Source organism: Canis lupus, chromosome 6 (assembly GCF_011100685.1).
Source record: "Canis lupus familiaris isolate Mischka breed German Shepherd chromosome 6, alternate assembly UU_Cfam_GSD_1.0, whole genome shotgun sequence".
Classification (NCBI taxonomy): Eukaryota; Metazoa; Chordata; class Mammalia; order Carnivora; family Canidae; genus Canis; species Canis lupus.
In genome coordinates this window covers 52407745-52432237 of record NC_049227.1, presented here as the reverse complement: position 1 = coordinate 52432237, position 24493 = coordinate 52407745, and the positions used below count along the sequence as shown (strand labels likewise).

Here is a 24493-nt window from a genome sequence, read left to right as displayed (position 1 = left end):
GTAAATATAATATACTCTATATTTAACATTCTGTATTTCATATTTTACATTCATATTTTATACACTTTATATTTTAATAATGACTCATAATATACTTTATTCATATAGATAGTGTAGCGTGAGGTAGACAAAAGCACACTAGAAAAAAAAATCAAGTAAATTTAGTTATTCTATCAAGTAGTTATGGGATCTGGGATAAATCACTTAGTCATGATGGGTTTCAAATTTCCTTTCTCTATAAGGAGATAGCTAGATAGATTAAAATTCCATTCATCTAGATTCTGTTATATTTCTTTTTACTTATTAATATTAAAACATATTCTCATAATATCTTATATGTTTATATAGATTTTTCTTTGTCCTGATTATATTAAATAAAAAAGTGACAACTCCAGTTTAATTTACAGATACATATATAAAACTAGATATTGGTGTTGTTTTTTCAATAATTTAAGTTTTAAAAATATTAACAAAGTCATATGTTTAAATGTGTCCATAAATAACATACAAACACAAGCAACGTGGTATTGTTTGTTTCATATAAAATGGCTTTAGTTGGGCAGCCACAGTGGCGCAGCGGTTTAGCGCCATCTGCAGCCGGGGGCATGATCCTGGAGACCCGGGATCGGGTCCCGCATCAGGCTCTCTGCATGGAGCCTGCTTCTCCCTCTGCCTGTGCTCTGCCTTTCTCTCTCTCTGCATCTCTATGAATAAATAAGTAAATAAAAATCTTAAAAAAAAAAAAAAAAAACAGAGAAAGTAATTTTAAAAAATTGGCTTTAGTTGTATAATGGAAATCTTTTTTCATTTAGTTATACTGATATTACTTTTAGGTTTTATATCACTTATATTTTGTAATAAATTGACTAACAGTACTTTGAGTTACAAAAAGTTTTCCAGAACTAAATGTTCATCTTTTGAAACAAATATGAAGAAATGCAGTTTCTTCTTCTTACACATTGCATTAACTGTGATTAAAAGTAAAAATATAACCTTTTAAAGGCCTGAAAATATATATTACAAAACAGAAACAAGATAGATTTTGTCCAAGCATTAATGATTCAGTAGACAATGTAACTTCCATTTATCTTTTTCAGCTGAATACATTAAAGAAGATGGGACATTTTGAAAATAATATTCCAGTCCTTTAACACTAGTAAATTGAGTATCCTCTCATTTGCCAGATTCAACATTAGAAAGTTATATATTAAAATTAATGACTGAATTCTGGAATATTCAGATAATGTTATATCAACTGATAAATGAATAAGGCAAAATGGGCATACATTTGCATTAATAATTTTAAATTAATATTTTATTATAGTCTGAACATGGTATTCAATAATTCTTTTATAGAGGTTTTTTTATTTCAGTTTTATATGCCAACAAAAGTTAGGATATTCTGAAAATAAATATAATATCAGAGAAATGGCTTTAGTCAATGATAATGTATATTACACAATATAGCAATTAAAATACCTTGATCTATCAAAGATAGATTGGTAGGCCAAATGCAGGGTTTGAAAATATACCGAAATAAATATGGAATTAAATATATGATAAATGTGGCACTTTAGGACAGTAGGAAAATATATTATTCAACAGATTTCAAATTATTAGTCATTTAGAGAAAAAAAGCCTAGATTTTTTGCTCTTTACAACAAAATGAAAACTTAAAATTTGGCTTTTGTTAAACCAAGCAAATATTGGATCCCATTTTCAGGTCTTCTGAGAACATAAATATAAATCAAATCCCTTGTAAAGAAAAATGTACTCATTGCACTCCCCACAGAATATCTACAGATAAGCTTCAAAGAAAATTAACAGAATGAATAAACAGACATATGAAGAAACAAAGAATGATGAATGGAACCAGTAGACACTACAAAGAGTGTAATCAGAGAGACAGAAACTTTAGTGGAACTCTCAGAGTATGAAAATGAGTATTTTTATATATTTAAGGACAAGCTTGGAAAATGAATTAAAAGATATAGCAAGCAGAGCTTTTAAAAATACAAAAAATTAATAATCATGGAAGATAAAGTGAAAAGGTTTAACATATATCTAATAAGAGTTCCATAAGGAGATGACAGAAAGTCCATGAGAAATTTCGCCAAATGATTTAAGTCATCAATGCAGATTCAAGAACTCTGATGAAAACCAAATAGGGAAAAAAAAAAAAATTTAGGTAAATCACTTAGTTGAACACTAAACATAAAAAGATCCTTAAAACAGACCCCTTCCAGAGACAACGCTCAAGTGAACAATAATTAGGATTCTGTTAATTTTCCAATAGCATCAGTGTAAGTGAAAGTAAACCAGTTTCCCATGGCAATTCCAATATGAAAGAAAAAAAAAAGGAAAGGAAAAAATGAAGAAAATCCGCAAAAATGTGAATAAAGCAAATCCAATATGGACTAATAAAGCATAATACTATCTTACCAAGTTTTAAAAGGATAAAATTAATATGCAGAAAACACTATTTTATGACTTAGGGATGAGCTAATTTGAAGTATAGTACTTTACTCTCTGTCAGAAGACCCACTCAGACTAACCATACTAAATGACACAGACCCATACTATAAAGCAGTTGTAAAAACTTGAACTCACTCAGCCCTAGAGAAATACATCTTTCATGTTAGTCAAATATTGGCATCTCAACTGTAAATGAAATTGACCCATGAATTCAGAACTATTTATTTAAGCCAAATGGCATATTCAAATCTGCTTGTTTCTCCCCTAAAAGCATAACAGTTTTTAAAAACTGTTCTCTTGGGCACCATTTTATGGCAGCAGGCAGGTAAGACTCTTGACAGTCCTCTTAGAATGGAGAGAGGTTGTCTTAGTTTTCATCTAGCAAAACAAGTGAGGGGACTAGCCTTATGTATCAAAGGAAACCTCATCACCTTTATTTTATAAATTTAAAATATTCATATTTTCAAATACAGTTGAGTAATAAGTTGTGGGCTTCCTAATACTTTTTTATCTCCTTATTTCTCTGTCATTATAGCGGGAGGAAAGCTTAATAGGCTTACATAATAGGCTATGTATTTGGACATTAGTTTCTAGGCACTGGGAAGCCAACATTTTTTGAGCAAGGGAGTGATATAATTAGAGCTATGCTTTTAGAAAATGATTCTGGAAATGATCAACATTCTACTTGATAAAGGCATTAAACCACTTAGCCATTGTAATTAAAAAGCAAACCCAAAAGGAGGATGAAGTAAATTGATTACACTTCTGCTTAACATTTTAACAGGAATATGCATGTGTGTATGTTATGTGTACACACATATACACATATACGTATTCACTTATATCAAGACGACTTCCTTTAAATAAAAATATTGTTATCAGTAGTATTTATCAAATGAATTCTGCTGGTTACATTTTTGTTTCTCCTCTGATTTCTTGTTACTTTCAGTGGAGATCTATGATAAAGAAGAGCTTTTTCTTTTACACTGAATCATTTAGTCAGCTTTCCTCTAATGTGTATTATTAAATTTATTTATCTACCTATAAAAGCCACACAAATCTGGGCACACAGATTCTATAAAATATATAAATCAGTGGAAAAATCAATACTTTACGATTTGATGGAAAATTCTAAAAAGAGAAAGTATCTCTATTGTTTAAAATGAAACAAAGGAACATTTTTAAAAACAGTCATTCTTTTTCACTACATTTATAGATCGACCTCTTGCATTCTGATATAAAGTACTGTTTTTTTCCAAAGGAAAGCTATCAATAAATATAACCCAGTATTCACAGTTTGATGATTCTGAAACGTGTACTTCCGATTGAGAGATACAATTGCAAACAACAGCCTGCATGAACGAAACAGAGAAAAACTGACTGAGGAGGTACAATAGCATTGAGTGTACCTTTGAAAACTAGAGCTGTAATCCAGTTTGTAAGAAAATAAAGAATGGAAGTATTGGGCTAAACTCCACTGAATCACAGAAACCTAACACAATACAATACAAGTGACATCCTTTTCTCAAAGAGGCACAAGGCTCATTGAGACTGGCGATTCAATTACCCTCTCAACCTGGAAAGAATCCCCCTCCTGAGTTGAGGTCCACTGGCAGAGCAATGTGGGACAGCCTACATTGTACACAGCTGGTAAATATCTAAAAAGCTGCAGGCTTTAAAGAACAAGAATCTCTGACCTTTTATGATTACTTCAGTGATTCTTCAACAAAACACTACTTAACGATAGAGTTCCTTAAATGCCTGGCAAAAGATCACATTTTCAATTACATGTCTCCAAATATCTTCTCTTCATATCAAAATCTGTTTAAATAAATAGCTAAATGAAATGCTTCATTAAGCAGTAAAGAATATTGACAAATTAATGAAACGGGAAGTTTTCCTAAAATAGAGATGATTCTGATCTTGCTTAGACATTTTATAAACTTCTCAAAAAATACCATTATTCCCTTTAGGTCCTTTTTTTTTTTTTTCCTATAAATTTGTATAGACTTTGAACGTATGGGGTATACACTAATTAGAATCACAATATCACCACTGAACTTTGGAATATCTAGGGAACATTTAGCTAGCATGGATCATAACTGTAATATCTCTTCATGCTTAAATTCAAGAGTGCTACCTTGGAAATAATTTTAGCCAAAACACTTCAGACTTCAAACTTTGAACGTTTTGTTTCACTCCTTTTCTATGAAGTCATTATTAAACAAATAAGATTTCACTTAAAAGTTTCACATAAATTATTTATTTTCACATACAAGACAAAGTCTTGTGATGATAGATATTTGGTATCATGAAGTTAATAAATGAGATCACTTCCTAGAATTCGTCTTAACTATAAAACAAATATAAAGCATTAGGGATTTTTCTACTATGTATGGGATTAAGTCTCAAATTTTGAGCATAGAATTTCAATGTTTTTACAACTGAATCCCAGTCTAATTGCCTTGCCTTTTCCCATCACTCTTTTCTCTGTACTCTAGGCCCTACCATAGCGACACTGGAGTTACTACATTTGCCCAAACTTGCCACATATAAATTCACATTGCTACTTTTGCCTATACTGAATATTCTTCCTGTATTGCATGGATCACAGCCCCAGCCACATCCAATATGGCTAGAGTGTTGTGGGTTTTTTTTTAATATATCTGTTTTTGCTCATAAATTATGAACTGAATGTAGAGGTAAATTAATAAATCCACATCAACAAAATATTTGTTAAATAATAACTGTTAGAGATGTTTGCATACAAGTATTATTACTTCATACTACAACCTTGTCTTCCTCTCATAAATAATTTTCCCTGGGTCAAAATAAGTGCTCAATCTAAAAATTTAACCTAGACTTCAAATCCTAAGAAATATGTCCATGTAGATTAATACCACACCATATACCTAAGGAATAATTTTAATTCTTTTGAAATCCTTAAGTTATATAAATGTACCATTTTTCTCCTGAAATATTTTTTAAAAATAATTGACATTGAGAAAAGGTCTTTATATTAAAAAAAAAAAAAAAAAAAAGGTAGCTGGTTGTTGAAGGTGCACTTATTGGATTTGAACAGCATTTTAGAAGATAAGTGTCAAACATTGTGAAAGAAGAATCCTCTGCATCCTTTTGGGAAGACTTCCTTCAGCTTTTGCCCATTTGCTAAAGCATCAGACACTTGGGTAAGAGCTCATAATACTCCTCTTACAAACAAAAGATATTGTTTAGGGACGCTTGGGTGGCTCAGCAGTTGAGAATCTGCCTTCAGCTCAGGGTGTGATCCTGGTCCCAAGATCAAGTCCCAGATAGGGCTCCCTGCAGGGAGCCTGCTTCTCCCTCTGCCAGTGTCTCTGCCTTTCTGTATATCTCTCATGAATAAATAAATAAAATCTTTTTTAAAAGAAATATTAATTATTCAATCAAACATTCACTCAGTGAATAAAAAGCTGGGCTTAGGCTTACATTGGTTTCAAAAAAATAAAGATTAAAATTCCTTTTGTTCTACCCATGCTCATAAAAGCCTGTTTTCTCTTTTTTGGTCTTTGGAGGGTTTTTTTTAAATTATAACTCTATCTAGTCTCTATGACTTATTTCAAATCTTAAACAAATTAACTGAATTTTAGCAACAGGGAAAAGTCCATTTCCTTGATGTGTCTCAGTGTTCCAGACTTAATGCCAAAACATATTTTAAAACAGAGATATTTTATAAATTTGAAATGTGTTTTGCTAATCAATGACAGTTCCTATCTATAAGCATTTAGCAAGCTTAAGCTACAGTCAATCTATTCAGTGAGTGCTTTGGATTAAAAAACCATTAATTTCAACAAAAACTAACTTTTAAGTCATTAAACAATGAATGTGCATTTTTATAATAATTATATCACAATTTGGAAGAGACTAATAAACAAAATGTACATTTTTACATACCTATAAAAATCATATCTTTAACCCAATTTATTAAGACAAGCTTTATGTTTTAACCATAGGTCTTAATAGATAGATACCGAGATCAAATGCTGTTATTTTCACTTGCAGAGCTAAATCTGAATTTACCTTGTTTGCAATACTTGTGATAAATGATTTGATATCTAGATTAGTAGGACAGCTCTTCTGACAGGGGGCATCTGCACATTTCAGGCACCTAAGGAATAAAATAACCAGATTAAAGAAACTATAAAGTAACTGAGATAACAGTCAATGTATTATCTACCCAATACCTATTCAGAATTAGTGTCTAGTAAGGACAAATAAAATAGTGCTATTGTTAGGTACAAAATCTTTTTCTAAGCAGTAAACAATATCTGTGTTTCATTTTTTGTACACCTTCTGAGATATATAAAATAGCACCACTCAGGCTAACCACCCCTCTTTTCTGTGTTCCTCTTAGAGATTAAGAGTACCATACTTATCTAAGATACACCATTTACTCATTTACTAAACCAGTCTTGTTTTGATCTCTCACTAAACTGACAATACTTAGAGAATGTAGTCTTTTACGATAAAAGTTTTATATGGCTTGAGGACCACAATTATACAAACACAGAAGCAAAGTCTCTCATTTTATCACCTGTGACATCCTTTCTTCTTCCCTTCATCCCTTCTACTTTGTCTCCCACCTTTCCTCTCTCCCTCCTTCTTTCCCTCCCTTCATCTCTCCCTCCCTCCACTTTTCTGATGTTTTTTTAACCTGCAAACTATTCACATGGCAACTGGGCTTTGTAGTACATGCTTCAGTGCATAGTGCAGATCCACCCCCTTCCAGAATGAAACATTTCCCCTGCTGCTATGCCCTCGGCCAAAGAGAACAGGCTCAACCAAGGTCGTGTCCCCTTTCCAATGGCAGCTTGCTTTCAATTACAGGACAATGAGGAGGTTAGAGGCCCAGTACCCTTGCCCAGACTTGGGGAACAAGTCTGCAGAGATCCACTGCAGCCTTTATTATGGCTGTCTATCCAATCCTGATTCCTTCACTCTTGTTCAGATGTTGATCTTCTAATAACCTTCCTGCATATTAATCTCATTTCAAAATATGCTTCTTGGGGAACCGACCACAGACATGGTCAAACTTTAGCGTGTCTAAGAACCAGCCTGATTAATGTCACTGTTTCCACAGAGGAGCCCCTTCTGTCTGAGTTATTGGCATGAGAATTTGTATTTTGGGGGGAAAAAAGCCTTTGACGTGATTCCAATATACATCGTTGGATCTACACAGCAAGAGTCACAATTCTAATTCAGGACTGAAACCCCTGGCTAGAATGATATTTCACATGCACAGTAACACGGGTTATTTGTTCATTTATTCATTCACTTAATAAATATTTAATAAGTCCCTGTTACATGGCAGAACTTGGGATATGAGGATATAAAATACAAGAAGACCACCATGGTCCTGGTTTCATGAACCTTGCAGTTTGGAGGAAATTCAAATATATAAGGCAATTGTAGTTGTCAATGTTAATTTGGGTGAAAACAGTATCTTAAGGAAGCATATAAGAACAGTAGTGCTGGAAGGTAAGAGTCATGGAGGGCTCATTGGGAAGAGGAATACACAAAGGGAAAATTGAAGAATGAGTGGGTATTAGGGAAGTGTAAAAGGGTAGGATTTGGAGTGCAAGATCACTCAAGAGAATGACCCAATATATGCCCAGGCCTGGAAAACATGACAAGGTATGTAAATTAATACAGGTTGGTCTGTCACACAGTAAGAACAGAGTAGAGTAGAATTAGGCTGGAGATCTAAAACTTTTTTTTTTTTTTTAAGATTTTATTTATTTATTCATGAGAAACACATAGAGAGAAAGAGGCAGAGACACAGGCAGAGAGAGAAGCAGGCTCCATGCAGGAAAGCCCAACGTGGGACTCGATCCCGGGTCTCCGAGATCACGCCCTGGGCTAAAGGGGGTGTAAACCGCTGAGCTACCCGGGCTGCCCTGGAGATCTAAAACTTAAGATACACTTTTTTAAGATACATTTTGTCACATTCATCAGAATTTCAGAAGAAATTCTCCAAGAATTTCATTGAGAATGAATCCTACACTGCTTAGCGACAAAGGTAACTAGCTAGCTCATTTTCTCTCTACTTCCATGTGTAAAGACCTTGCTTCATTTCCTTTGAGAAAACAATACAGGTCTCCTTGTCATTCTTTTGTGAGTAGGAGAGTCCTCTTCATTGTCTGAACCAATTTCTCAGCACCTAATTAATATCTTGTTTTTAAATCTGATCTCTTTTCTCTGGTTTGTGCCCTTACCCTTCTCTCTAAATTAAATTTTACACAATGAGTACCGAAGGCTTTTCATAATCAATTGTCCTTCTGAAATGTAGTCATTAAACCTCTCCCCTATCATTTCTCTAAATGCCATTGTTAGATTCACATCTATCATTTAGTTGAATTCCTATCTTCTCATACTTATGATTTCCCCCTAAAACACTGTCACTGAGTTCAAAAAGAACTTCTTGAAAGTGTAACCAGCAGCATACATTGCACGACAATGCAAACAGAGCATAATGGATGGTCTATTTAGTCTATGATGTTGAAATGAGATGATATTAAATGTATTGTCTTCACATAGATAAGCATGTTGAGCATTATTAGTGATTTGAAAGGATTTCCTATGATGTAGTAAAATAAAATAACTAAAAATTTAGCAAATAATATGTCATCTTAAATATCTTCTAATTTATTTTTTTAAAAGTCATCAAACCATTTTAAAAATATTTGGCAACTCACAGTAATAAAGCAATAAATGTACTTATTTGTTTTATATGTGTATTGGTGTATATGTACGTATATGTGTATATATGTCTGTGTACATACATATCATATATCATTTAGCTTCTGCTTATCCCTCATGAAGTCACACAAGTTTTCCGCTTTTCTTTTTTTTTAACACCCAACTTGAATAAGACAATTAAAAAATAAAGTTATATTGTCAGCAGATATGAATGAGCCAAATTAATGCACAGCGTATTTCCCTGTTCTTCTAGAAAAACCTTAAATTCAACATAAACAGATTCACTTAACAGCACTGACAATGTAAGGATTTTTAGTTGTGGTTATTAAGCCTCTTTACCAAATAATTCCCTTTTTATTATTGAGCTAGTTCACAAATAACAGCTGTTGGAAATGTCAGATGTTAATGAGGCAGGGCAATGCAAACCTGAATTGTAGCATTCTTTTTTTTTTCTTTGGTGCCATGAATATGCCAGAATGGGCAGACTCTGATAATAATACCATCTTGCAATTCTCTAAGCGCTCTGCAGACTAAAGTGCATCAGGCTGCCATTAATCCCACTTATCACTCTGACAGCTCAGTAATTACACTACTGCTATAGCCAGGTAGTCCTAATAAAATATCAACCACTGCACTGGAATGCATACTGGTGAGATGTTTTATTAAACTTGGGGTGGGGGGGAGAAGGTTGATCATCAAGTGACATTAGTGTTGACCTATTTTTCTATTTGACAATAAATTATCCTTTGACCATGCCATAATAGATATTACAGAGCGCATTTACTGTACCAAATCAGAAAGGTACTGCATTACAATGATGTAGGCAAATGGTGTAAATAAAATAGCAGAAATGCATGTCAGAATGTTATTACCTAAATTGCTTTAAATGATTGATACCATGAAAAATCACAGACACAGTACTTAGGGGAATATGTCAACAATTATTGTAAACCACAGTTCTACATAAATTTTTCCTTAGAAGTAACATTTAAATTATACTTGTTTTTATCTTCATTCATTTAATTCCCCTTTTATGTTTCAAAGTTACTGTTATAATGCAGTTTATTTTTAAATGTGTTGTTAAGAGCCAAAAGTTAATTCAGATAAACAATTATGTAATATTTTAATCCCCAAATAATTATATTTATACTAAAAGTAGTATATTAGATTATTTTAAGGAATGAAACATCTTAGATTTTTTTACTAAGATAAACTTTTTTCATTTCCACATTTAATAGAGAGCATAACAATGGGTTTCATTAAAAGCAAAATACAGAATCCTTAATAATGTTAATCCTTCATGATTCAACATGACCATAAAAAATGTATGAAAACTTTAGTACTGCTACTTAAGAGACAAAAACTATTAAAGATATACAGATCTTTCTCCAGGGAAGAGAGCCATGATTCCTCTTTCCAAATATTAGTGAGGCTAGAGAGTTTTACTCTATAGCCTAACACCAGAAAAAAATTATAATAAGTAATGAAATGAAAAGCATTTCATTCTTTATATATCTGAGAACAGATGCCTGCTTCTTTTATTGTTAAGCATCCATAGTAGTTAGAATTTAAACCATGCTTGTTAAAGAATTTTCCAATCCATGAGTTTAAATAATAATTTCTTCCTTGGTTTAAAAAAATCACACAAGTCTACCTGAAAACGGCATGGTTCTTTGGTTTTTCACTAGAGTTTGGCTCAATCAAGTCAGCATTGTTTGACCAGGCTATGTATAACCTGTATTATTAGTCTATATGTAATCACACTGGGCAACTTAGTATTTACATGGAAAAAAATTAAGATATTTTCCTAATACTGATGTTGTATTGGCTCAGATCTTTGATGTTTAGTACCTTTATTTGGAAGATCTAATTAACTGAAATGTAGCAAATGGGTATAGGATCTAATTCTCCTACCCTTTAATCACCAGTATAGGCAAACACTTAGTCTAATATCCTACCACAATTTGGCAATATTTCTACTAAAATAGTACAGAACTAAAAAAAATCAAAAAATAAAATAAAATAAAATAAAATAAAATAAAATAAAATAAAATAGTATAGAACCGACAGAAAGGAGTGTAAATCAAGAAATGGGGGATTAGTACTGTCTAAAGCAAGTCTGAGTTCCACAGCTTGCAATCCTTGTATCAGATCATATCATAAGGAAAACACTGAAGAAAGATGGTTGGTATGTTTAAAACACAATGAGACTAATTCAATGTTCTGATACATTAAGTAGTCAAGAGCAATACTCAGATTCTAATAATGTCTCTCCACTTCTCTCAATATTCAATTAATAGCCTTTCCTATATTCTTTCTGACGGTGCTTCTCTGATTACACAATAGATTCTTACTAACTCAGGGGTATTTGGCACTCATTTTGAATATTCCTAATATGCATCTTGGCCAAGCTTCTACATTCTGCTGAGCCAGGAAGCTATGGCAACATTGTGAAAAGTAACTCAATTTTTTATGCTATGCATCATTCTGCCTTGGTGATGCTGAACCAATGATGTTCATGTTTTAAGACGTTCAATATTTATTTTAATTTACAGGGTAACACTAAATCATAATTTTTATTTATTTTTTTTTAATTTTTTATTTATTTATGATAGTCACAGAGAGAGAGAGAGAGAGAGGCAGAGACACAACAGAGGGAGAAGCAGGCTCCATGCACCGGGATCCCGACGTGGGATTCGATCCTGGGTCTCCAGGATCGTGCCCTGGGCCAAAGGCAGGCGCCAAACCGCTGCGCCACCCAGGGATCCCACTAAATCATAATTTTTAAATAGAGCTATTTATCTACTAGAAATTTCCATTCACATGTGGGTACTTCAAGACAATTCAAAACAAACAAGGCTTAAAACAGTATATAATTCACATAACTAATACTCAAAATATCTTTTTGGATGATCATGATCATGAGTCTGGGAATAAAATATAGTTGAAAACTTTTCTATAATCTTTCTTTAGTCTATATCAGAGAATTATTGGTTTTCTCAGACACTAATGGCTAAAAAAGTACCTTTACACTTTTTGCATACTTTGAATTGAACAAAATGACTTAAGTTAAATTTTGATACTCATTTTTATCTTCATATGACTGGTTCTTAAAAATTAATAAGATTGCTTTTATCTCTACTTCATAGATCAGAGTATTGAGGCTCCAGAAATCTCACAATTAAGACCAGTGGCCAAGGCAGCTGAGGAAACTACTAGAACACATTTACCATCTTACACCCAGGACTATCCCATTCACGTATGAAGACAGGTTAGAATTTTAAAAGGTGATGTTCTACTGACCTTATCTCTTCGCAACATCACTGCCTCCTTGCCAGAGTAATTTGAAGACTGAGAAAAAAGCAGTTAAGAAGTCACAGCTAGAAAAAGGCTACAGTATCCTCTCTCCTGGAGTCCAATTTTAGTTTAAGAAAAAAAAGTAAAAGGTCTCCTCAAGAAGCTTCTCAAGTCAAGATGAAAACATTAGGGTTTTACAGTATCACATGATTTCAAAGGCTTATATAACCTTAGTAGTCACTGAGGCACTAATTCCTAAAATTAGTAAGCTAATTTATTACATTTTAAATAACTTAGGTATAGCCACTTCTTTAGAAAGATACTTTTAACTATATTTTTATTTAAAAAATTAAGTATGCTATAAAAGCCTCAACAGCCTAAGAAGTCACAAAGTCATGCACATCTTGTCCTACAAGCAAATAAAGTATTTCCATAAAAGCTTAGTGCAGATCATCTTCTGAAAATTTTTAACATACTGTCCTATTTTACTACACAAAGAGAGTATCTTTATGTAGTAAAATCTTCAACTTAGATTTTTCTCTTTCTTACAAGAGAAGATGGGACTTGAAAATAAGCTTTTGTTGTGCAAAGATGAAACTAAAAGGATAAAATAGAATCAGGTACCTTAATAACTGCAGGAAGATTCATCGAAGGAAAATAAACACACCATTTCTATATGCAGAAGGTAAAACTAAGTAGGTTTGAAAAGAGAAACAAGTCTAACTAAAGGAAGTGGGTCCAATAATCTACTGACTCTAAGATACTAGAAACAGAAATACTAAATAATAAGGTAAGATTTCAAATAACAATGCTAAATAAAAGTTCCACCCTGTGTAAAGAAAACAAGATTTATTTGCAAAATGTATAGTACTGATGATAATTTTGGCGAGACTTGAAGGGGAGAATGAGATTGCTACAGGTTGCAGCAGTGAGGGAAGAGTGCCCCTTATTTCCAATGTTTCTGTTAAAAATTTATTGAAAGAGGGCGGCTAGGGTGGCTCAGCGGTATAGCACTACCTTTAGCCCAGGGCCTGATCCTGGAGACCTGGGATGAGTCCCACATCAGGCTCCCTGCATGGAGCCTGCTTCTCCCTCTGCCTCTCTCTCTGTGTCTCTCATTAATAAATAAGTAAAATCTTTTTAAAAAAATTTAAAGAGTACAAGATCATACTTACAACTGCACTGTTGAATTGGAATAAAAAGTAAGTTATTGCAACTATTAGAAGTAATTAATATCACACATGCATGTTTTCATATATAATACAGAAACAGTTACAGTAAAGTCTGTGACTACAAAAAAAAAAAAAAAACATAAAAATGTTTATGAAATGTTTTTCTGCCCAGAAGACATCTAGGTATTAAAATCTGTGATATAATTTGATCCCTGTCACTTGCAGCTACAACAGAGGTAGACTTTAATCAAGAAAACCAGAGAATATGATTGATAAAAGCTCTGCTTTATGTCCTGGAGGGATGGTCTTCTTGGTAACACTCTCTTAGGAAACCATTCTTTATCCATCTTAAAGATGGTGGGGATTGAGACTACTTAAGGACATTGAAGAAGGTGGCTGGATTCAACAGAAGATAAAAAGCCTTCTCTGTCTTGCAATAATGAGACAGTGATAAACCATGTACCCAGGATAGGGTTCCTTGTAAAAGCTGGCTACACTAAATACAGCCAGCATAAATAAGTCTGAATACACACACATACACACACCATAGAGACTTATATACATGCTATATTAATTACTCAAATGTGCTTGTTAATCCAAAGCCTTACAATGTATTAACTGAGAAAATATAGAATACAGGTTAAGAGAACAGGCTCTGGTGCTTGATTGCCCATATTTCATTACTGACTTCACTTTATTGGTTTTAAGACTTTAGGTAAACGACTTAAAATTTTCTGGGCATCAGCTTTCTCATATGCAAATGGAGACAATAATTTGTACTTCAGAAATGTGAGAATTCTTTAAAATTATGTATTCACACTAAATATTATGTACTTCTTTAGTTACTTAGCAGGTTTTCTTATAATCCTCAAAATGCTCTGAAAGTTATATGGTACTTTCTCTAATGTGGAAGGACTCAGGTAAGAGTCACGGCATAATGCTTTACTGCTATTTGCATACATTAGAGAAAGTGGATATCTGACAAACATATTCAGTAAGTCTTCATTTTCTCCTTATGAGTTTTCAAAAGAAGGAGAAATTATTTCTGTATCAGGATAATCAGAGAAGTCTTCTTTGACAGAGATACTCATGCTAGTGACTGAAGCACAAGTAGGATTTTACTATGTGTGGAGATGAGTATACCAGAGCTTAATATCAAGGACAAGTTCTGGATGCAATGTGCTTCTTCTCTGTATACCACACAGCAGCTACTACTACACCATGTACATTTTACATGCCCAATAATGTCGAATGAATGAATGCAAGGAATGAGGGGAAAAGAAATCCTATTGCCTAATGCAATCCAAAAAGAAAAAAAAAAAAAAAAAAAAAGGACCATCTAGGACAGAGACTATAATTCACCTTTGGTTCTCGGTATTTATGCTAGTGGTTGGCACATACATATTTGCTCATCCATGTTTACAGAAAATTCCTACAAGTCACTACACTTCTTCAGGAATTAAATCACTAAAGCACATGCCAATCTCATCAGTGATCCAAAGTTATTTATACCAAATCCTTTCTTTTTAGGGCTTCTGGTTCTTCTTCCTAACAGTGTGAGATAAAAATAAACTCTTAAAAATTAGTTAAATCTAAGATGGCTGGTTGAACTACACAATATATTACAAAGTTTGAAAATGGCTATATCCTCACTAAAGGTATAACATCCTATTGTGAATGTATAGCTGAGCAAGTATCTAAGGAATGCAAATTGTTAAATATGAGAATCTATGTGATAAAAAAAAAATGCTTTCCTTAATTCCTGCTCCACACATTTTCTCCTAATACTTCCATATTTTCACTGCCTGTGTTAGGCATATTTCTCCCTTCCTCTTTTCTTTTTTCTTTCTTTGCTTTTTTTTTTTCTTTTTTGTTCGTCAAATGATCCTTTATTGAACTGTTATCCTTTGTAGTTCTTAATTAGCTGGGTGTTCCACTGCACTACCAGCAATGTCATCTATGATGTCATGAGGATGGTGGCCATCAACACTGCAAACCATAGGATCTCTTTAATGGTTCCAGGTCTGTCAGGGCAAGATTGACAGTATCATCAAAAATGGTATTTCCACTGTTTATTTTAATGTTTTTCTGCGTCTTTCTGTCTCTTTGTGGTTCCTTGATGGCTTAGAAATCAGAGATGAAGCAAAAGGTACCACTTAAATCTGGGCTTATCTGTTCAGAATGGTCAGTTTCATTGTAATCCTCAGATACTTCCAATCATCGGCTGCCTCAGTGATGCTGTCCCCAAACGTTTTGGGAGACAGACCAGGGGGCCGATCTTCAAGGGCAGGGTAGACCTGGCACTGACTTCTGCATCAGCGCACCTAAGGTATAGGATTTTGATCTCATTGGGGTCGAACTTAAGACAGCATGGTGGTGGCAGCTGGTGTCAGATGAACCCGTATTCCAATCTACCAAAGACAGTTGTAGCTTCCCATCCTCTGAGCCATGCCAAAAGCCAAAAACTCTCCCTTCCCCTTTTCAACTTCTGCCATTTGGTGAGATGGTAACAAAGAATTTCTTTTTTTTTTTTTAAAGATTTTATTTATTTATTCATGAGAGACATAGAGAGAGAGAGGCAGAGACAGAGGCAGAGAGAGAAGCAGGCTCCCTGTGGGGAACCTGTTATGGGACTCGAACCCAGGACCCTAGGATCATGAACTGAGCCAAAGGCAGAATGCTCAACCACTGAACCACCCAGGTGCCCCAGTGACAAAGAATGTCTTATCCTCCAGAGTAGGGTAGCACTTTCCCCTGACAAAATATACTATTTACAAATACAGTCTTTCCTTAGGTGACAGTTTATAATTAATAAAATACATATATTTATATGCCATTTTAATTTGAATAAGTTTATATATACATGACTACATACACCGATAATAAAGTCAGTTACATGCTAAGTTATCGTGTAGCCATTTTCAACCATCCAAGTCTCTCGATACATTTTATAGTCCAATATACCATTTTTAGTTTAATGACAAGTTATGTGTCTTTTAGTCAAACTAGCATATTGTTGTTCACCACAACTGTGAATCCCCTCACATTCCGAACAGCTGTTAGATGATACTCAATATATTTTGATCCTTTACAGACCTTAAAGGAAACTAGGTGACAGTACTGACCATGTTTATTATAGCTTTCCTGATACTCAATAATCTTACTTCACCTGGACTATTTGTATCATAAACTCTTTGGTTTGTATTCAGGATGTTCCCAGAATTCTTAAGAAGGACATTATTTTTCATAACATATCCATATGCTGTGCAAATTATTTTCTCAAATTTTAAAACACCTGGTGTATGTTCAACTTAATATCAGTGAATCCCCTATATGAAGGTAACCAAAAAGGTAATATGTATTAGTAATAGATGCTCTAAAAGTAAACTTTTCAGCAAATTTCAAGACTAAAAACACTTTATATTTTATGCTTTATTTGAAGGCAATTTCAGAAATAATATAACAATAATAGCAATACTGACAAATTTCTATCTGGTTTCTAATAAAGATGTAAAAGAGAAACAGAGCACAGCATTTTAATCAAAAAACAAAATAGGTTATTTATTATGATACTATTTCTAGATTTATGTGATATGTTGACTACGAAAACATATTTATGTAAATATATAAACCTACTTAAGGGTAGTGGGCTAAGATTTGAGATAGATTTAACTTCATACAATGTTATACTGTTTGAATATTTTTGCAATGAACGAGGATAACATGTAACTTTAAAATTAACATACTTTGATGTTGATTGGCAACTAAAAATCACAATATCCTCTGTAATTTTCTTTTTTATTTTTTACTTTGGTCATTTCAATCGACCAGGCAAAGACCAACCTATGATGCTCCCATAGTCTTTCTTCTCCCAGAAAACTCCAAAGGTCATGTGAAAGATCCAGATTAGTGTTTTAACAATAGAATATACTTCTTATACTTCTGAGTATTTGGTGGTTCACAAAAGCTAACAGAACAAAGGTTCAGGTCTCATCAAATAAATAAAGGGTAAGTGACAGCACAAGTGCTAAAAGGACTCAGTGAGTCAAAACAACAGTGGAAGAAAATATTTGGCCTTAAAATAATACTATATCATTCACCAGTACTAGAATTTAGAAACAAATTTATCCAAATCTTAGCTATCTAGATATTATAATGTAGTAGGAATAATTCAACTTAAAGTTATTTATTAAAAAGCTACTATGTTCTAAGTTTGTGCTGGTGAAGGAAAGAATTTACTGAAGCTAACTTGAGGATGGTGACTTAAAAATATATTGGATTTACTTCATGTAAAAGAAACTTGTCTAGTTTTTTTTTTTCTTTTTTATAAGTGCAACAGCAACTGTAATATTTCCAGTGCTGAAATAATAGATTTGGAAAGCAACAGCCAGATCTGGATTTTCTTCCCATTGAAACTGTTCAGTTTCATGTGTGGAATCTACAAAAATTTTTTCTAAAAGTTTTCCTCCACAAAAATGATGCCATTTCCCCTTTTCAAAAAGTAAAAAGTAAACACTTCCCCTGCACAAATTTAAATTAAATTTATTCATTCCTAATCAAAGTCTATGCTGATTACTCTAAGTAAAAGACAAACGCATTCTCCACAATTTTTTTAAAAAGATCATGACATCTTCCTGCTTAAAGGAGAGTTTTTCACAAAACAATCTTTAAGCATTGGCTCTTACTTCCTTTATTCCTACAGTTCCAGCTGCAACACTTGCCACTCTAGAACCTTGCAATTCTGTGAGTACCTCAAGTCATTCTTACCCTCTCTGCATTCCTGTATGTTCTTTCCCTGCCTCAAAAGTCACACCTTAAGCCTGCTTCATAATTCAGTTCAGGTGTCTCTCATCAAGCTCCCTGGCTTTTGCCATTCTGATCTCCTAGAACACTCAGTGGGTCCCTTTATCAAAGCAATTATCATATTAGAATGCAGTGCTGATTCACTTCCTGATGTCTCTTGGATTTCCTCTTCCAGTAAGAAAATGGTTGGGTTAGTTTACTTTGGCTTAGAAATAGATTAATTTGAAATTGGATTAAAAAGCCAGAATTTTGGTAATACTCTAGTTTCTGCTGTTAATGTTTGGAAAAAATACATTTTCAAATAACTGTTCTTCAAGCTTATGTAAATAACATACACCTATAATGAAAAAATGCTTATATTTGGTTCAATTTATTGAATAAGTACTTACATAAGATTACTGTACGCTAGCACTTGGTTTTAAAAATATTAACTCATTTAATCTTCATAATCACTTGATGAGGTAGATATATATATATATTAACTCACTATATCCTTTGAAGACTCCAATGAGGGGCACCTGTGTGGCTCAGTGGTTGAGTGTTACGTCGTGATCCTGGAGTCTTGGGATCGAGTCCCACATCAGGCTCCAGGCAGGAAACCTACTTCTCCATCTGCCCATGTTTCTGCCTCTCTCTCTGCGTTTCTCATGAATAAATAAAAATTAAAAAAAAAAAAAAGAAAAGAAAAGAACCCCTTAGGGAGGTACTTTTGTTATTCTTGTTTTAATAGTTTTTATTTTTTTAAGATTTTATTTATTTATTCATGAGAGACACACAGAGAAGAGAGAGTGGCAGAGATACAGGCAGAGGGAGAAGCAGGCTCCATGCAGGGAGCCCGACATGGGACTCGATCCTGGGCCTCCAGGATCACGCCCTGGGCTGAAGGCGGCGCTAAACCACTGAGCCACCAGGGCTGCCCTGTTATTCTCGTTTTAAAGATAAATATACTAAGGCACAAAAATTTCCTTCTCTGTTTTAGGTTTGAAATCTTTTATTTCCTATTTTTGTAATCCTGGTGATTATTAAGATTTTATTAAAAATCTCCTAGGAGTCTAAGATTGCCAGCTTTCTCTCCTACTTCATTCAAAATCTTCACAGTGAGTGGTAAGTGTCAGGGCTTGCCCCACAGTTTGTGAAATCCAGATTCAGGACTCTTACCCAGGTCTGACTTTCTCCAAAACCCAGCCTGTGGGGTATCATCATTTCATTTCTGCTGTAGTTTTCATAATGATAGCCAGTAGCCCCAGAGAACCTGAGAAAGATTTTCTGACATGATACATAAAAGCCATACATGTTCCAGTCATTATTATGCAATATATTCCATAAATGGCTGCCTTTAAAAACGATCTAAAAAAATTCCTCATTTACTTCACAAGGTGCCTAGCAATAATACTTACAGATCATGTTACTCTTTACAAAGCGTTTTCTGATAATTACCTATCAAGAAATCACAAAGATCAGTCTTTCTAATAGAAATACCAGACTGACGGGCTGCATGGGCAGCTTAGGTAGTTAAGTGTCTGCCTTGGGCTCAGGCCATGATCTCAGGGTCCTGGGATGGAGTCCCACATCTGGCTCCCTTCTCAGCAGGGAGCCTTTGTGTCCCTCTCCCTCTACTACTCTCCCTGCCCCTGCTCTCTTTCTGTCAAATAAATAAATAAAATACTTTTTTTAAAGAAATACCAGACTGACAAAATAAAAGTAATTAGGAACATTCTGGAGAAATGTCACAAATATGAGTCATAATACATAAAATAAAAATATATTTGACATCCATAATCATGACCAAGCCCAAAATAATGATGTCACTATACATTTGGAACATTATATAGTGTAGCAAAAAAGTAAAGACAAAAATTGTCCCCATTAAAGCTGTTGTGCAGACCACTATGACTTCTTGCTAGGTTCTGTATAAAGTGACTTAAACATTATTTCAGTCCTTAGGAGTTTATGCATAAGATTCAATGCTGACACTGCACATGAAGAATAAGCAGAAATTTCAGGAAACTAATGAATATGGGAGAAAAACAGATAAGAATATAAATGCTTAATCTTTTCAATTTAATTTATATCTTAAGGTGGACCACAATTTCAGGCAATGGTATTGCTTGGAAAATGAACTGATGTAATGATGGCCTGATTATCGTCAGAACGTTTTTATAAAAAAATTAGTCTAAAAAAAATTAGCCTAGAGGCCAAAGGACATAATGTTCAGAAATAATATCTTGAACATGGTAATCAAAATTAGCTGCCTACAGCTTAACATAAACTGTAAAAACAAGAAAATAAAAAAGCAAGGGGCAAATAATATATATTTTTGTAAAAGTAAAAAATGCCATCGACTATGCTTTTCATTGTAACACTGACAATGCTGTCATGGTATGTTATATACACCATTAAATTTAAGAAAGGTCAATGAAGAATTTCAGTGAAGGTAAAACTTAAACGTGTTCATGGTCTATGGATCGTAACATATTATCTCCTTTGTTTTTTTGTTCTTTCCTTCCATCCCTCCTTCCTCAACAAACAAATACCTACAGAGCACTTGTTATTTGCTGGGTATTTCACTAGATGGTAAAGATACCAAGATGAGTAAGTAAGACATGGTTTGAAGAGGCTCACAGTGTAGCAGAGACATGAAAACACATTTTTATGATGTGAAGATGTGGTTATGGAGAGGTGAGAGATGTACATACTTGCCCCAAGTTCAGAGGCACCCCCATCTGTTCATTCCTCTATCTTCAATGCCAGCATAATTCTAAAAACACAATAAATGGATTTGTTTCTTCAGCCTGTGTGTGTGTGTGTTCTGGTGTGTAAATACTTCTCTTATGGACAGGCCAAGTAATACAGGACTTGAGGAAGACATATGAGAAACTGCAAGTATCTAGATTCTCTGCCCAACTACTTATAGATTCACCTTGACCACAAACGGCTGGTCTCTTCTTTTAACTGATCCCTCTTCTTTTACTCATACACCATCCATTAGGTACTTATCACAAAACAATACTTTAAGAGATAATGTAGTGTGACAGATTCTGGATTTTTTATTTTTTTAACAGAGACACAGGCAGAGGGAGAAGCAGGCTCCATGCAGGGAGTCTGAAGTGAGACTCAATCCCAGGTCTCCAGGATCAGGCCCTGGGCTAAAGGCGGCACTAAACCGCTGAGCTACCCCGGGCTGCCCAGATTCTGGATTTAAAACTAACTCTATCACTTTTTAGCTTTGTAATGTCAGAAAACTTATTTAAATTCTTTGTGTCCACAGCTTCCACCCATAAATTGCTAATTATAGGCTAGATACCATACCATTCTAGGGAGGGTTAAATAAATTAACATATGTAAAAACATTAAAAAAAAAAAACATTTAGTGCCTCCCATATGGTAAATGCTCAATAATGTAAATCATTGTAAATTGAATGTATTATTATCTAGGAACAATGGAGAATACAATGGAATAAATGTATTCTCTATAGCACTGTTTTTCAATAACTACTGGGAGGGAAGCACAGATTTATGGTGAAATTGTAAAATAATTACCATGTAGGTTCCTGTGAAAACTAAATGAGATAATCATGAAGAATACCAACAACAATGTCAGACTAATAGTAGCTGCTCAATAAATGTAAAACATAGGAAACATTTTGAAAAATATCTTCCAAGCCAATTCAAGGGTGCTTGCAGGATACAGAAGTGAAGTGGTATCATTTTGGAAAAAAAAAATGTGTAACCAGGAGATGAGAAATAAAATATGTAAGATGTAAGTGCTACTGCATCCATAAGGTTGATAAGGAAGTCAGCAGCCACACTATAAAACCAAGCATGAAGTGATCTCCACGGATACCTCAGTAGCAAGATGAGTTATGTTTAGCAACGACCACCATAATTAACACCTCATTTCTCCAAGTGATTCCTTCTTTAGTTCATATTAATAGTTTTGGTGAGTCTGCTTCAGTAACAAATTCTGCATTTGGGTAGTTAGTGTAGGTAAACTTATATCTCAACAATGAAAAGAGGTAGAACCCAGGGTGGTGGGATTAGGCCGGGAGGCAAATGAATTCCCCTAGACAAAGGAAGCTCTCTGATAGAGGTATAATTTTTTGCCTCCTTTATTTCACACATCTAAAATGGATATTCTTCTAGTACATGAATGCATTTCATATGATGAGATATCTAAGTTTTCAACTTTATACCAAAAGAGAAAGAGAAACTGGTTTAAAAAATAATTTTGGAGAATAAATTTTTCTTATGCACCACATTTTCATTCAAGCTGTGAAAAGTTCCACCTGTTCCCTTCTTGATATTTTTTTAAGGTGAACTTTTCAGAACAATCCCACCGAGAGGAAACTGCTTTGCAAGCTAGGAAGCTATTAATCTGTTCTCCCAGCATAGTGGGTGCACAAATCCTTTTTATTGAAGAGAAACATCTCTTAAAGTTCTACGTATAAGACGATAGTATAATACTGATTTTGGTAATGTTAATGCAAAAGCACTATTTTTTTAAAGATTTTATTTATTTATTCATGAGAGACACAGACAGAGGGGCAGAGACACAGACAGAGGGAGAAGCTGGCTCCATGCAGGGAGCCCGACACGGGACTCGATCCTGGGACCCCAGAATTATGCCCTGGGCTGAAGGCAGCGCTAAACCACTGAGCCACCCGGGCTGCTCCAAAAGCACTATTTTTAAGCATGTTATATTCTTCCCATTTTCCTTCCTTTGCTCTTGCTTCTCCCTCAATACACAAGCAAAACTCCTCACTCATGTTTCTCAACTGACAAATTCCTGGGTATCCTTCAGGATGTACACAGGTACCATTTCCTCATAAGAAGCCTGCCTCAATTACCTCCTCTCCCTTCGTAAAGATTATTAATTTACTTCTTCACATCCCCACATTTTACTATAATTATATTTTAAATTAACTGTATCTGCAAATGGCTGATGGTCTCAGGAGAACATTTAGTCATTCAACAAATATTGGTTGAGAGCTTGTTAGGTGCAAGGCCAAGAGAAAATAATGGCTAGTAAAACAGACACAGATATTTCCTCTGTAGCTTAGGGTTAAACAAACAAACAAACATTTCACTGCAAATAAAGATGGATTATGATAGCATAGAGCAATGAGATTAGGGGATCCAGGAAATTCTTCCTGCCATCTGAAGGATGAGTAGAAATCACCTAGAGTAGAAGAGAAAAGGAGGCAGAGGGAACAGATGTTCAAATGCCATGACATGGCAGGAGGCTCAGCAGGCTGGAGGGTTTGAAGGAAGATCCTGGTGCCTGGAGCAGGAGAGTGTCTGGGAGGGTAGCTGACACGGATAGGGAGACTGCTGATTTAGTCCTGCTACTTCCAGCAGCTAGCCAGACCAGGTGCTCACCAAATGTCAGTTGAATAAATGAGTAATAATAGTGATAAAAGGAGGACTATGCACTAGCTTGAATTTTGAGGATTTATATAATTCCTATCTTGGGAAAATTAAAATTTTTACAAGGTAATTTACTTCCCTTTACTACAAACAGAAATATTTTGCCTTGTTAAGACTTTCCCCTTTCCATATATTTAAAAGTAATTTAGAGAGCTATAATTCAGCACTAAATACAGTATATAAAGTATTTATTTATGATAAGCTAACTTGAAAAACATGCATCTTATATACATCTGCTTCCAAAGGAAATATTTATAATATTTACAAAGTTTCACTGTGGATTCCAAAGGGATATAAATTGTACAATCTCTTTAAGAAGAAAATAATGATCATCATTTTCCATACAGCCTTACCAAATGAATACCCAAAGAGGAAGCTTGGCCCGAATTGCTTTTTTTTTTTTTTTTTTGGTCTGCACTACTATATTCCCATAACACTGCCCAAGTAAAGGGAACACCTGCCCCTGATTATTTCATTTATAGACATCTCCCATCACACAGAGATTCAGTAATGTGGCAAAAAAAAGAAAAAAAAAAAAACTAAAAATAAACACTCAGAGGAAGATACATCCAAGAATCTAA

General features: G+C 34.1%; 1 protein-coding gene across 4 annotated transcripts in view; it reads right to left on the bottom strand.

Annotated features, from left to right (window-relative positions):
• DPYD (dihydropyrimidine dehydrogenase) overlaps window positions 1–24493 on the bottom strand; it is a 791077-nt gene that overhangs the window by 591693 nt on the left and 174891 nt on the right. For all 4 annotated transcript variants that reach the window (XM_038541239.1, XM_038541240.1, XM_038541241.1 and 1 more), the window contains one exon: window positions 6535–6622. In XM_038541239.1, coding sequence (XP_038397167.1) covers window positions 6535–6622 — 88 coding nt within the window. The remainder of the gene's footprint in view (window positions 1–6534; window positions 6623–24493) is intronic.